The 15,945-nt window shown below is 32.1% G+C and overlaps 4 protein-coding genes across 4 annotated transcripts; 2 read left to right on the top strand and 2 right to left on the bottom strand.

The window, feature by feature from the left end:
- Nucleotides 1-217: 217 nt before the first annotated feature.
- Nucleotides 218-1,634, bottom strand: EAE97_006126 (uncharacterized protein; the record flags this gene model as incomplete). Its single annotated transcript, XM_038876639.1, has 2 exons — nt 218-706; nt 1,380-1,634. 2 exons carry the CDS (start codon nt 1,632-1,634, stop codon nt 218-220), a joined length of 744 nt encoding a protein of 247 aa, XP_038732346.1.
- A 2,956-nt stretch (nt 1,635-4,590) lies between these two features.
- On the top strand, nt 4,591-4,937 carry EAE97_006125 (uncharacterized protein; the record flags this gene model as incomplete). Its single annotated transcript, XM_038876638.1, is given in 2 exon segments — nt 4,591-4,777; nt 4,795-4,937. 2 exon segments carry the CDS (start codon nt 4,591-4,593, stop codon nt 4,935-4,937), a joined length of 330 nt encoding a protein of 109 aa, XP_038732345.1.
- Nucleotides 4,938-5,896: 959 nt separating this feature from the next.
- EAE97_006124 (uncharacterized protein) lies at nt 5,897-7,536 on the top strand (the record flags this gene model as incomplete). Its single annotated transcript, XM_038876637.1, has 2 exons — nt 5,897-6,390; nt 6,446-7,536. 2 exons carry the CDS (start codon nt 5,897-5,899, stop codon nt 7,095-7,097), a joined length of 1,146 nt encoding a protein of 381 aa, XP_038732344.1. The 3' UTR covers nt 7,098-7,536.
- A 365-nt stretch (nt 7,537-7,901) lies between these two features.
- EAE97_006123 (uncharacterized protein) lies at nt 7,902-8,708 on the bottom strand (the record flags this gene model as incomplete). Its single annotated transcript, XM_038876636.1, has 1 exon — nt 7,902-8,708. One exon carries the CDS (start codon nt 8,706-8,708, stop codon nt 7,902-7,904), a length of 807 nt encoding a protein of 268 aa, XP_038732343.1.
- Nucleotides 8,709-15,945: the final 7,237 nt, after the last annotated feature.

Genomic DNA, 15,945 nt, shown 5'->3' with positions numbered 1-15,945 from the left:
GGATGAAAGGGCATAAAAGAAGAAAAAGAATCTTCGACAAGGCAGGCTTTGAAAACGTGCGATGCACGCCCTAATCAATAGAAATAGAAATTTTATACCATGTGGGAGAATGTAGACTTCAATTTTATGCGATATGCATCGCCTCGCGTTCAAAGTTATCTAAAAGGGGTGATTTCCCGAAAAGATCAATCCCAATGCAGATGAGTTACGTGCTTTCTCACATTTCCTCCATATCCTCGAAATCATCCATTACTGGAAAGTCTCCCACTGTCACTCTCTCAGGTCTAACAAAGACCCCAAATTTTCCATCGCCATCTTTACCCCAATATCTCTTTCCAGCTATACTGCCATCATTCTTTCCGACAGGTTCATCTAGTTTAATTCCGATCCATTTTCCTGCCCCACCAGGGATTTCTGCAACGTCACCTACATACATCACTTCACCTCTTCTGGAATCATCTTCTCCGACTCTACATCTCTTTCCTACAGAGATACCTTTGGCTTTGATCTCATTATCGTAGACAGCAAGTTTGGCATCGAGAAGAGTTGGAGCATCTGGGTTGAATCGTCCGAGCTTTTCATTCTTTTTCCACGCAAGAACACTGTCGGTGCGTTTCTCGTAGGATTCTACGGGAAGGGTGTATTTCTCGACTGCAGAGACATCGGTATAATTTTCACGAAGACCAGGAGCGCGAGTATCAGTTACCTGGGAAAAGTTGTGTTAGCATGTTGATAAATAGCCAAGCCTAATTGACGGAAGTGTCGCTACATAAATTTGTTGGGAGAACCCGGTGGGAAAGACATAAAATGATACGTGTCCTCCAAAGATGATTGCCAAACTTAACAATGGAGAACAGTAGGTTTGTGCTTGCAAGTATCAGGTGCCTGTAAAGTTTTGGGATACAGCACACCGCGACTCAGAGTGAGACTAACAATAATGCAATAATATATCCACTTGATGGAGCTCAGACTGCGGCAAATAGTTCATGGACAACGAACAAAACTTGTCGTGTCCGTGACAAAACACTCCACTCTAAGCAATATGGAACACTTGGCCTAGCTGTAGGGCAGGAAACTAATCCACACAAAGCAACATCAGCGAGGTGAGTAGACTATAATTTAAGATTTATCATCTCAATGGCCCAAGTATCATGGAATGAACTATTGGGGCAACCCGGTAAACATCGGCATGAACTATCATATGATGCTGAAATGAAAACCTTGTCTAGTATGGATACGATACCGAAGATCAAGTCTCATATCGAGTAGAAAATAGCATCCGTGGGATCGAGGTAGACAGGCAGCCTTGCAGAACGATAAGGTCTTAGAGTACCACGACATGTTTCGCGTTACGAAGCTAAAGAATTTTCCGAACTCACGTGAATAACGGCGTGTGGTGCCAGAGGAAAGTTTGTCAATTGTGTATTCTCTTCGTCCAGAGCTTGGATCTCGACGGATTGTTGATTGTTGATCCACAAAGTGAGTTTTTGATCTGAGGAAGGGATACCGGTCACGGGTACCAGTTTTGATTTCAGTTGAGTAATGGACCAAGATGGAGTAATACGACGCTCTGATCCAGAGTTCTCTGACTTAACAATCATGGGGATATCCCCTGCTGTTTGCATACCACTCATGGTTGTTGACGTTGGAAGGAATGCAAGGCGTAACGGATGAGGCTTTGATGGTTGAAATTTTCCGATATAAGGCGACAAGGGAAAAAGTTCCGGCTACACAATCAATAAATCTGCGAGAAAGCTCAAGGTTGATGTTAATTGCGAATGGGATGATGCTCCAATGGGGTTTCCTTATCGATAAAGGGGTGGAAGGGGTGGAAGGGGTGGAAGGTATGGATGTGTATTTGAAATGTTCCACACGAGAGTAGGTATGGAATAGTATGGACGTTTTAGTTTTTTCTTTGCCTCTTCTATGCCTTATGATTCTTGAAATAGAAATCTATCCTGGTTGACGGATCTCTGCAGTTTGCCAGGCGTAAGATGACCAGGTTGTTGTTACCAGGTTCTGTTTTGAACTTTGAAGGTGGGAGGGACAACTGCCGTTTATTCTCGTATACAATTCTAAATTATCCGATGAGAGAAGGTTCGATGGGGGGTTCAAATTGCAATGCAGAGCTGGATGGGGAATCTGAAAGTTGGATTATGGAGACAGATGAGGTGTCAATGTACTTTTCTTGGTAGACGTAGGATGATTATGGGTCAAAAAGGAGCGAGTGAAGCGTTCATCCATGATACATCAAGTTGTTGTTGTCGACCCATAGAAAAACTGGTCTGGTTGCCACACGTGACACAGCCCCGAATATTCATACAGAATGGGTAGGGAATAATAATAATATTGTTAAAACAAAGTGTGCAGGTGTTCCAAGATTCCAAGATTCCAAGATTCCAAGATTCCAAGGTTATTTCAAATACTTCAAAATCTATCAGGCACAGTTCTTTCTTTAATGCCCCATCCATATGGGAAGCTACAAGTGACAAGTGACAATTTCAAATCCATATTAGGACACTGGCATGCTGGGTGGTGGTACAGAGCACCAATATATGTAACACGAACACGAAATAAGGGAGGAGCGTTCAACATATATCGTTGAAAGGTATTGTCAACGTCCATACTGGATAGAGAAGGGAGTAGGAGAGAGTAGCAGAGAGCAGAGAGCAGAGAGCAGACCAATGAGACCATACGATGGCATATAATGGCATGCTGGATGCATACACCAACTGTAACCACACAAGGTGGGCACGAGGGAAGCATCTGTCTGTCTGTTGATTCTGTTCTCTTCATCTATAGGTACTGGCTGGTCTGGTGTACCTGGTTATTTTCACACAGAGTCAAATCAACTACCATGTCCGTCTATCTATTTCTATCGCACGCACGCATATCACCATCCGTCAATCAAAATTAATGCGATGTGAAAGAAAAATTTGTTCTTTTTTCTTCTTCCTCTAATTTCTTCCTTTACCATCATCATCCCTTGAGAAAGAGAGAAATTTGATTAAAATTAGAACATGTTTATTACAGCATCTCTATTTTTGAAGCTTCATCCACAACCCATTTCATCATTTCATCATTTGATACATCCTCCATTCTTTCAACACAGAGTGAGCACTTTCTTCAAATCCCCCAACCAATAGATTGAAAAGGTCAATGCTTTAGAAGTTTCAAAGGGACGTTAACCTTCAGTCGATCGCTGGCTTAACTCATTACAGTATAGCAGGATGAAGTATCTGAGTCTCTGACCCATTTATGGATCGTGGATTATGGATTATGGTTTGTCTTGTCGCAAGGCTCAAACATGATGAGATGTGTGAAGAAGAACAAAAAAAAAAGAGGATCGGGCGGAGATCTCTAACAGTTCTTGTCCAAATTGGCTGGCTAACTTTCGTTTGCAGTCTGGTTGTTGGTTTGTTGGTTTGTTAACTTGTTGACTTGTTGACTTGTATCAATGTCTTCTACGCCATTGGGCAAACCTCAAAAAAGATACCGGAACTCAGCATGAATAATTCTAAGCCCTACATTGAATTGGAATGAGAGGTGATCCTCGAACTCTTCTCGGCGCGATTATTCCTGTCAAAATGACTATAGTTAGTGCTATTGTTCTTCTCTGGGATTGCATAGCATACTACACCGCTCAAACAGACATGGGTTTGGTCTTTTCTGAGACGAGTTCTTTTCTATAGCCCTGCCCTGTACAGGATACGCCACTCACCGAAGTGCCACGCGACTTGCATCTTTGCATCTTTGAATACCTATCAAACCAAGTTAATAAGCTACGCAGTAGGTACGTACTTTTTGACTTTGGTTTGGTGGTTCGCAAGATCTACCCCCACAATGATCGGACTACATTTGATTCGGGACGAGGGAGCGATAAACACGATAGCTGCATTACTAAGCTTCCCATCTTGGAATTTCTACACCGACGGCTAGAGAACTCACGATGAGATCATGCTTTCATGGCATAACATCGGCAGCAAACCGAGTTACGCTTAAATCCACCTATACTTGTGCATGAGGCAATTAACAAAACAGTCATGTACTAATTTGACAGCCGCCTTACTCAGGCTTTAATGGCTGCAGAAGACTCCTTTCCTACAACAATGACCATTGTAAATGGAAACAAACGGGCACAGCTACATGTCGACGGATATCTGCAGAATATGTATCCTACCTGAGACACCGCAATCAACAATGACAGCACAGCTATACTATTGTTGTCAAGTGTTGCTAGCATGCTAATGCACGCAATTGGGCGAGGGTGCTTGAGGCGCTATTTTCCAAGGCCGTGCGACAGGAATTATCTGGTGCTCTCGTCTGATCTGACAAGTTTCTATTTTTTGAGGCTAAGACGATAGCTCAAAGCGTGAACTGGGCATTCACCGCCCCCAATCCTCCCGGATGGGATTATCAGGGCTGAAGGCGAACTGCAGAAAGCTTTGAGTGCCCCCCGTATATGCCATTTGAGAGTTAGTCATTTAAGCTTTGGGCTGTGTTCATGGATACCATGTTTCCGAAAGTTCTGAAAAAAGCTCTACTGACTCAAACCGTCTACACGATTATGGCGCCGTCTCACATGACAACATGAATTTACACCGCCAGATGTTGGTATCCGAAGGTGTGCTAGAAGAAAAGGACTGGTATGTGACTGCGCTCATTGTAATGGCTACCGACAGAAACAAACGCAGAATAGAACAACGCAATACACTCCTCTTCATTAGGCATCAAGGGTTTGGACTTTGGATGAGGCATAGCCGACCTAAACGGTCGCGTAAGCTTTATTTTCAGCCACCAGCGACCCAAATAAAGGGAGATTTATTCTGTGTGGCTTGACAGATTTCTTCGGTCTTTTCGGCTTGCTTGCCCCACGGAAGATCGTGGTTCATCGAGGACTTAGAGGCGCTGCAAGCCATGAAGATCATACATTATAATCCTTGAAGCAAAGCTCACACTACCCTTGCAAACCAGACCGCCAATTCCTTCTTTTCAGACGTCAATCTTGGATCTACAGTGGTTGGCCGATTGAGGCGACGACAAGCAATCCATATCAAATCATGAGCCTTTTCATTATTGTGGCATTCCAAACCCTCACCCTACTATGAAATTGGTGAAATGCAGATAATTACAATCAAAGTCAAGTTTGATCACGATTACGCACAGACATGTGTCTAAAACAGCTTTGAGGGGTTGAAGGAGTATAAATCAGTTTCAAGCGCCAGCTCCCAGGTTTCAACTGTTCTTCCATAACTTTAACAATGGAAGCACTAGAATGCAAAATTTCTAAAAGTATTACTATGCTCATGTTCATGTTCATGCATGAATTCGTGGCCGGCCTTCCTCCACACTAGCATACCCTGGTTTGGACCCCCCCACTAAGGACTATTTGCATCTCGCATGCTCCCGACCGACTGTCCAACATTCAACCTAGTTATTTCCTGTGGGGATCAGTTCGAACAATGCCCTTGTCTTTAACAAGCTCATTAACAAACTTGACGTATTCTTCCGTTGGCGTTGGCTTCTGCTCTTTTCCATTTTCCATCCAATCTACCGCGATTGGCTGCATCAATGATATATCTTTACCAATCAGGTTTATGGCCATCAAATTATAGGCGAGCCACGCATTTTCCTCTACTATGAAGGCCTGAAATAGGATCGTGGTCCTCCCGTTAGAAATAGTCCAAATCGTCTCAAGATAGTTTTTCTCGAACAATCCAAGCTACCACGTCTTAAAGAATAATCTAGTCTGTTTCACGCCACTACATACTCACATCTATCAAAGACCTCTATCTCCTTTAGCATTTTATCTTTCGACCGACATACCACTCTTTCTGATTGTACAGCGCCGATTCTCGACAGAAGCCTCAAATCACCAGTCTTTGTGTCAAATTTGATGATCTACAATTCGAAAATCAACATAGAAAAAAACCGTGCACCTCTTCTTCGCAGATCATCCGTCGACCTTGACGGTATCAGGGACTACACCATCACCGTGGATATCTCCCTCCTCCTCAAGGACCCGGACTCTAATGAGTCCCAGACCACATCACCACCCGACAGAAACCAAACAAGATCTACATCCGTTCAATCATCAATCACACAACCCGAAATACCAAACTACGCTGCTGCCGTTTCTGCAGCCGGCGGAAAAAGAAGTATGGGTGCTCATCCATCAGAATCTCCTGCTAAGAAGCAAAGTAAATGGTCGGCCGATGAAGATGCCTTAATCATTGATCTAAGAGGCAGTGGGATGAAATGGGAAGATATCTCTAAGAGGCTACCGGGTCGAAGTGCTATTAGTTGTCGGTTACATTATCAAAACTATCTGGAACGTAGGAGTGAATGGGACGAAGAACGAAAGAACAAACTCGCTAGACTCTATGAAAGGTATTACTCTTTCAAATAACAAGCTCATAATAATGTTATTAACATGACTATCTAGATTCAAACAAGAAATGTGGTCAAAAGTGGCTGAAGAGATGGCAGTTCCATGGCGAGCAGCAGAAGCCATGCACTGGCAACTCGGCGAAAACGACATGGCAAGACGTGCTGGTGTCGTTCCCTTCTCTCTCTCAAGCGTAACTCTCGATGCTCCGTCTTCTGGTTCGAGAGCTTCGCCTGCCAGGGGTCATTCATATAGTCAATCCACATCTAGTACGATGAATTCAGCATCTGGAGGTTCTCGATACAGTAGACCTGGCACCGCACAAGGAAATCCAAATCCAAGAGGTGTAGGAGCCACTCGTACAATCGCCGCCAGGAGAGAAAGCACACCTAGATCAGTACCACCCACGAGCCCAACAGATGGCCTGGCCTTGGCGGCTATTGGAGGCGGTGGTGGCATGATGATGGGTCAGGGTAGAGGAGGATATCTACCTAGTTTGTCGGAAATGACCACAGGTATGAGCCCGTATAGTACGCCTGCTTATGCGATGTCGATGCCCGGGCATTCGAGTGGCTATTCGAGTGGATACCCGAGTCCTGGCCCTGGACCCCTCTTACCGGCTATTGGCATGTTGGGGCAGAGGAACGATGGGAAGAGAAGGGGAAGTCCGGAGGGTGGGACACGGGATAGTATTAGGAGGAGACAATGAGAGTCGTCGTGATGCCTGATGAAAGTTTGTTATGTGCAATGATATGATGATGGATGGATGGATGGAAACGTGTGTAAATGCGATTGGCGTTGAGGAAAAAGTTAATTTCTGTTTCTACACTTGTTTTCTTTTCTTCTAGGGTAAAGTAGGGTATGGAAGGAATGGATGGGTAGAGTGAGCATATGGGGATGGACCTTGCATATTGGAATGGCGCGATGCTTTGAAAAAATATCCCTTGGCTTTGGATCAGGGCTTTATGAATTGGAATTTATGTTGAGCGGGATGGAATGGGGTTGAGATGGGGTAGCGTAGCACGCATTGCTTGCAGGCACGCATGGTGTTCGAAACTATACCTTCTAGATTGTATTATGATTTTTTGTATCTTAACCCTTTTGAATTCTTCTAATTGCTTTTATGATTTGTGTATCTACGTATGTATGTTTTGATTTATCTCACACGAATATGTTTGTTGAGTATCAGTTCTGGATATAGCCTTCAGGTCCAGTGGGTAATAGTGCAGTGCTCAAGTTCTCATGATAGATTAATACTAACAGGCTGAACTTTAATCTCGGTTGCCACCTTGGAAGAAGTGGGTATCGACCTCCAGGTCCCTCTTGTACTACACAGGCGCTTCCTCGACTCGGGTCCTGTCACCTTCTCTATGGCCAGAGCAACGCCGATCATGGGTTTTGCATGTATATATGCAGTACGACGCGTCAGCGCACATTCGAGATGAATCAGCATGACTATCAGGCAGATCCCGAGTTGCTGCTGATCTCCCGTGGTCATCCCGTGCGAGCAATATCATACTATGGGTTCAGATGCTCGGGGTAAAAGTGAGTCTCCTCGAGAGCAAATAGCCCACCAATTGTCCTTCTCATATCCACTTTCTAGTACTGTGCCGCCTACACTCTTGATGTCCTCCTCTAGTTCGCCGGCCCGATATAGATGGTAGTAGCGTTGGAAAGTTTTTTCGGAAGCTGGTTGCGTGATACTTCCATCTGGCGCGACTTTTTTGCCGGTGCGCATTACCCAAGGGACCATCACATCTTGAGGGTTTGTTTCGTCCCAGCCCCGGCGAGAAGAAGATTGTTCGAGGGCCCAGACGTAGATCAGTGCTTTTCCTGAAGGGGAAAGAGTAGCGAGGATGGATTGCACGGCTTCATGACGACGATCTGGAGTAGATAAATGATGAATGACCGCTATACTTATCGCGAAGTCAAAAGTACCTTCTGGATGAGGTAATGCTAAAGTATCGGCTACGATTGCCGAATGGGGTTGGTGGGAACTAGCTATTTTTGCGAGATTTGTAGAGCGATCGGAGCCGACGATGAAGACGTTGGGGTTTACGAGGAGATATTTGCCGTTGCCGCATCCGACGTCGAGGCCTATTGATCCAGGTGTGAGACCTTGGAGGAAGGATTTTACAATAGGCCAGGCTTTGTAGCGGGTGGAGGAGAAGTGGGAAGCGATTTGTTCGTAGACTTCGTGAACGTTAGTTTCTTCGTAGGTTTCGGGGGCGGCGGGGGGTGTGGTTATGGGTGTGGATTCGGGTGCTGAGGCGGGTTTGGGTACTTTGGGGTGGGTTTCTTCTGGTTGTGGAGAAGTCATGATTTCGTGGGTGAGAAGGCTGGTCTCGTGACTAGAGTTGGATTGAAGGGTTGATATATAGGGAGTAATTTGGTAGGTCCTTTGTGAGGTTTGTGTGTGGATTAAAAGATGGTTATTTAGAATGGTGCCAAGGGCCAAGATATTGGCACTAGCTTAGCTAATCTGAGCTAGACTAATTTAATATATACATATGATTAAAAGTATAACAAATACTGCAATTAAAAAGATACTTTGCCTTAAAGCAAAATATATCTAATTCTAATTTTTATTTTTAAGTATATATAAATCTATTTATTAAAAGTTCTAATTAATTTTATTGGGATTTTTTTATTTAATATTTATTAATTCTATTCTATTTTTTTTCCTAAATATTGAATTAAATACTCGCTTATTTTTCCTTTTTCTTTTTTATATAAAACTTGTTTTTATAGAATTCTCTTTAGGATCAATTCAGGATTTTATAGAATCCCTTATATAAAAAAGTAATAAAAAAGATTTTATATAAAATCTGGTATAGATTCAAAATATATAATATTAATAATTAAATATATCTTTATAAATTTAGATAGCTTAATTCAATAAGTTAGATATTCAATCTTTTCTAAAACTTTAAATAAATTTATGAACTATTATTCAATCTTTATATTTCTATTCATAATACTAGGTATATTATATTCTTGATATAATTATAAAGAAATATAATTCCTAATCTTAAAGAATATAGATTTATATTATTAATCAAAATAATATTTTATAAATATAACTATGAATTTAATCATATTGATTACTTTGATTATTATAGATTTATATTTAATATTATTTATAGGCTTTATTGGATATATCTTAATCATTCATTTTGTTATAGATTTGGATTTAGCTCTTCAAAGCAATATCTTTGTTAGCTTTATAATCACTTTTATTATAATATCAAATAGCTCTTTAATCCTAAATCCTTATATTACCATAATAATAGTAATATTTGTGTCTTAAAATGTAGAATTTGATAAAACTATAGATAAATATGGTAATACTATTAGCTATTACAAATTATTATTTAGAATGTTAAAATAATATCAAAAAACAATCTTTATTATTTGATTAATATATTTATTATTTTTATTTATTTATGGGTATCAAGTTATATTAAATAGTAGTTTAATGTTCAATAAATTTATAATTCTTTTTTATATTTTAGAAACAAACTTTTTATTTCAATTAGAAATAATTATATAAAGTATTTCTTATAATATTAGAAGTAAATATTGAATTAGGGAATTTCTTTATTAAATTGTAATTCAAATATTTTTTTTAGAAATTAAAGTAATTATTTTAAAAAGTTTATTTGTGATTGATAAAGTATAGTCAAATAAATCCAATATTGATCTAAATAAAGCCAAGATGAAATCAATAGATATTATATAGAAGATATATGAAGGAATTAGAATAAATTGTAATAATTTATAAGGCTAATATCAGGAGATTAATAACATCTTATATTAATAATAATAATAAAGAAAAGATTAAAGCTTTTTAGATATATTAAAAATATAAAAATTGAAAGAAACCCTTTTATAAATATGATTATAATCTGAATATTTTAATTGATTATATATATAATTGAATATTTTATTTTTTAGAGATATGAATATTACTAATCTTTTTTATAAATATATTATATTAGATTTTATATATAGAATATCTTATTTCATTTTGAAAAATAGCTTTGTAATATTAACTCCTAATTTCTCATTTTCTTTAATCTATTTAATTAACTTAGTATATTATAGATCCAATATATATACCTATTTAAATTTTTATAATCAAATCTCTTCAATTTATAGAATTATTATAGAATAGATTATAGTTTCTAATATTCTATAATTATAACTTTGTTTTATCTAAATTGATTTTTACTTATTTGTTTTTTTTTTAGTAATATAAAGTTGTAATAAGGTATTTAGTATAATATTAAAATATTTAAATTTATATTATATTTTGAGATAAAATTAGGAAAAATATTTAGAATTTTATAAATAATAAGGATTCAATTGAATTAAAAAAGATATATTTATAGAAATCTAAATGGTAATCTAGATATTTATAAAATAATTTGTATATATTATTGTCAAAAATTTTAATAATTTGATTAAATACTAAATTCTTGAAATTATTTAGTATAAACCTATAATTTCTAATTTAATTAATTAATAATTAGATTTAATAAATATAATAAATTAAGAGAGAAATATGATTAATATAATAGATTTCTGAGTTAATGGATTAATTATAGAATAATAGATTATATTATCAATTTTTTCTTTGAATATATTTGTATCAATATATAGTCTTTTTTAGAATTAAAATAATATAAAATTGAAGATTTTTTGAGGATAAATTACAATTTATTAAATAAATTCCTTTTTTCAATAATAATATTTTTGAATTTCAAAATTATTATCAAGTTTTTTCTTTTAGTCTTTATAATAATATTCTTATTATAAATATACAATAAATAAATCAGCTTGCTTTTTCTTTTTTATAATACTATTAATAATTTTGTATAATATAGAATATATTATTATAAATAGTTAATAAAATCGAAATAATATTTAAATTATTTCAAAAATTAAAGAAAAATTAAAGCTTAGATAATAAAGAGTTTATCTTTTATTAATATAAGGCTAAATATATTTATCCTTTGATTAAATAATATAATAAAAGAATAAATTAAAAAGTATTTTTTAGGATTTAAAATAATATTCATATTTTTTAATTATAGAAAAATCTATTAAAGATATTTTAAATAATTTTTAAATATATAATTAAAAATAATAATATTATCAATATAAGTTTTTACAAACTCTCTTTTTAATCTAAGAATAGTATCGATATATTTCTGAATATAAACCAATAAATTTCTGAACCTTATTACTATATAAATAAATATCTCTTAACTATAATGAGATAATATGATGAAGTATTTTTGATAATTCTTTTTAATATATTATTAATAAAAAAAACTAGTATAATCAATAATAAATATAAAAAGATATTTAGTTATAGCTATAATAATATTAACTTATATAGGGATTGGATATATATTAGAAATGGCGATTTGATTTAATATACAGATATTTATAATAATTCTACCTTTTCTTAATATAATTCCTTTTTTGTTAATTACCTTCTTCCATATATAGAATATTAGAAAACTAAAAGAGATTAATTTTATTATTCATTTAAAACAATTTTGTTTATAAAGTTTATTATAAATTTTGTTTATAAGAATCTAATCTTTTTAATTTATAAAATAAATCTTTACCTTATTTAATCTGAATTTCTTTTTCTAATTTTCACATAAATTGATTTTTATTTCTTTATTCTTTAATATATCTATAAAACCTTTTCGATTTTTTTAAATTATACAATTACTCATTATTAAATCCTTTAGTTATTATTTCTATATCTTATTTTTATAAATTGTAATTTTATTTAATAAAATAATTTTTTATTTAATAAATTCTAAATTCACTATGTTTGTATAGCCCAGAATATTATTTATATTATCAGCTATTTATAAGGTTATAACTACTATAGTTGTAAATAATCCTTTAGCTAAAAAACATTTTTTAAATTCAAATATAATAATTAGTGTTTGAATAAAATAATAAATATTAATCTTATTTATAATTATTATTACTTAAGCATTAGATTTTATAATATTCCTGAGCTTTAGATTCTTATAAATTACTATCTCCTTATTTATAGGGTTTTCAATTATAATAAAACTAAGCTTATTAGATACTAGATATAAGAAGAATGTGAAATTCCTTTGCTACAAAGGTTTATAGATTATATTATAAACTAAAAAAAATAATTCATTATTCTTTTTATTCATAATTAATATAAATATTTGAGAATAAAATAGAATAATAATTTTATTTATAATATAAACTAGAATTTTTCTTTTAATCTTCTTCAATTATATTATAATCTTAATTTATAAATCTATATATTAAAGTAAAATTAAGATTCTATTATTTAAATTAATAATTTATTTTTCTGGGATAGTAATATTATTATTTAATAGGATTTTGATATTTAGCATATTTATAATATAGATTTTATAATAAAAATAAGCTATAATATTATTAATTATTAATAGATAGAAATCCAAATTTATAAATTAACTTATATTATATCTTTAGAAATTCAGACTACAAATATTTATAATTTTATTTATAATATAAATCTTTATAATAAAATATATTTCGAATAGGAAAAATCAATTAATTAAACTTATATTATAATTTATATTAAGATAGATTATATATATTTTGTTTTAAGGATTACCCAATAATATTTTGATTTTAATGTATTTTCAACTCCTGAATATATAATTTAATAGTGATTTATTTATTTTAGTTATAAAACAAATTATTTGAGATTGATATTGAATTAAGGATAGTTTTTTAGGTTTAATTAATGTAATATTTTATTTAGATTAATTAATAAATTATAAAAGATAAGATAAAATGGTTTTTAAAATATTATTAATTTTGGATTTTATTAAATATTTTGCTAATCTATATTTTCTATATTGATTTTTAAGATGGATATATAATTTATTTTTAATATAAAATATTTTTTGATAATTATAATATTAATATTTGACTTTATTGATCTTGATATTTTGGAATATTATAAGATTATTTGATTTATATTTAAAATCAATATCTAAAGAGGTAGATCTTAATTTCTGATTTTTTTTATTAAATTGAAAATTTTTAATATTATTTTAATATACATTATTGAATCTTATATTAATTAATATTTTGACTTTTAAAAACTTGAATAATATTAGAATAGGATTTTGGATAAAGTGAATATACTATATATTCATTTTTTTATTATAAATATCAGAATTAGTATTTAACTTCTTATAGTTATTTTTTAATTCTTAATAATAAATTTAATTATATATATAATTATTATAATCTTTTGCTATTTCATTTATAATAGCAACTTTTTTTATTTTATTCTCTCTAATATTATAGATTCTTATTCTATTAATTTTCTAATCCTATTTGGAATTCTACTTCTAATATAATTTCCTATTTAATAAAAATATATTTTGTTTAATATCATTTTTTGTTTTATTAATATTATATTTCTTATAAAAATTAAAGGAATTCTTAAAAGATAGGAAGGAGTAGGTAGGTTTATAATTATTTTAATATTATAATTTATTAAAAGAAAAACACTTATTATTATATTAACTAAATAAATGATTATTAATAAAATTGGGGTGATAAATATTAAATTAATTGTTCTTCTTTTATTCGATTTGTTTTATAAAGATTAATAAATTTATCTCTATTATTGAAATAGATATATAAATATAAAGCTTTATAATTAAATATTAATAAATAATGAATATTTGAATATATTCAAACTTAATAATATCTATATTCTAGCTAAAAATTATAATATTCTAAATAAACTCTTCAGGATTTTTATATTAATATATATCTCCAATAATATATTTAAGCTTTTCTAACTTCTTAAATATTATATTTAGTAATATATAAAAGTATATTTCTAATTTAATATATTAATTCTCAATATTAATCTTTAGTTCAATTTATATTATATTGGATATTTTGTTGATATATTAAAGCTCTATTTTTCTATATAGATATTAATTAAATTAGGAGATAATAAGATAAATAGTAAATAATCCCTTAGTAATATTTAAAAATTTAATTTTTATATAAGTAATAAATAAGAATATATTATAAAAAATCAAAATATTATTCATTATTCCAATAAATATATTAGTCTTATTATTCGGGTTAAAATAATCTAAATCTTGAGGATGGAAATATAAGATAATTATTAGTAAAGAATTCTATTGTATAAAAGCTTGAATTACTTATAATAATTATTAAAATTATTCTATAAAAAAGATTATAATTAAAGACTTTATTTTGTTTGATAGAGGGCTATCAATGATATTATTTAATAATATAGATTATATCGAAGGGGATATACTAGATATTATAGAATAATAATCTTGTTTTACAATTTGTAATATAAATAAAATATTAATAATATCTTAAACTATTTTAATCATTTAATTATAATTATTAAATTAATTGGTAAGTATATTAGATATTTATTGAGAATTGTTTAATAAAAGGAAAAAATTATTTAATAAAGATTTGTGTAAAAAAGCAAATGTTATTTAATTATTTATACTCAAATTTAATAAAACTCAAATAATAGCATTTTATTACTAAACTAATAATTTATCTCAAGCTCTAGAATATTCAATAAAAAAAGAATTAAGTAATCTTATTTTTGATATAATTTCTTAAAGAATTATATTAAATTAAGTTTTTAACTTAATAATAAAACTATTTTGCATTACTATTCAAAGATATAATACTTTATCAAAATGTATTTAGATTCATAATAATATTTAGATACAACAAATAAAATGTTTTTTTGTAATTTAAAAAAAGTATAACAAAAGATTTAATTATAGAATACACAATATAATAAAGAAAACAATCTAATATAATAACTAATGATCTATTTTGATATTCAAAATAAAACCTGCTACCATTTATAAGATTTGTATATAAATTAAAAGATGATTATTTAGAATGGTGCCAAGGGTTAAGATATTGGCACTGGCTTAGCTAATCTGAGCTAGACTAATTTAGTACATACACGTGATTAAAAGTATAACATCCTTGTATTTATAGATTCGGTAGATGAGCGATAGTTTATTCGTTCCCCTGAATCTGCGTATGTATCATAGAATCCTTTGCAATGTTTCAATTTCTTTAATTGTGCATAAGGCCTTGTCGATAGGATGGGTAATATAGATATTCCCTGCAGGCGAAAAAGGGATACCGAATCTCGTGATCAGATTTTGATGTGAAGGTTGTGTAATGCGCCGGGTAAATTTTGGTATATGAGGGGCAGAGTTTTTTTATCGGTCCTCTCTCTGGAGGTAGGTAAGCTCAGTGATGAGTAATGAAAGATAATCCAGAGGTCAGTTTAAGGTTTTGTTGTCTCTGATCAAGCACTGCTGTGTGAGACAAGGGCTTTTTAAAGGAAAAATGGTTGAATGCGACTGTATGATATACGAAGCACTTTTTGCAATTTGCAGCAGGGAAGTAAACATCCAATGTGAGATGTCGGATGAGTAAGATAAGATGGTGGG

The sequence above is a fragment of the Botrytis byssoidea genome (assembly GCF_014898295.1).
Source record: "Botrytis byssoidea strain MUCL 94 chromosome Unknown BBYS_011, whole genome shotgun sequence".
NCBI lineage: Eukaryota > Fungi > Ascomycota > Leotiomycetes > Helotiales > Sclerotiniaceae > Botrytis > Botrytis byssoidea.
The sequence above is the reverse complement of the archived record's forward strand: the minus strand, read 5'-3'. Positions and strand labels throughout refer to the sequence as shown.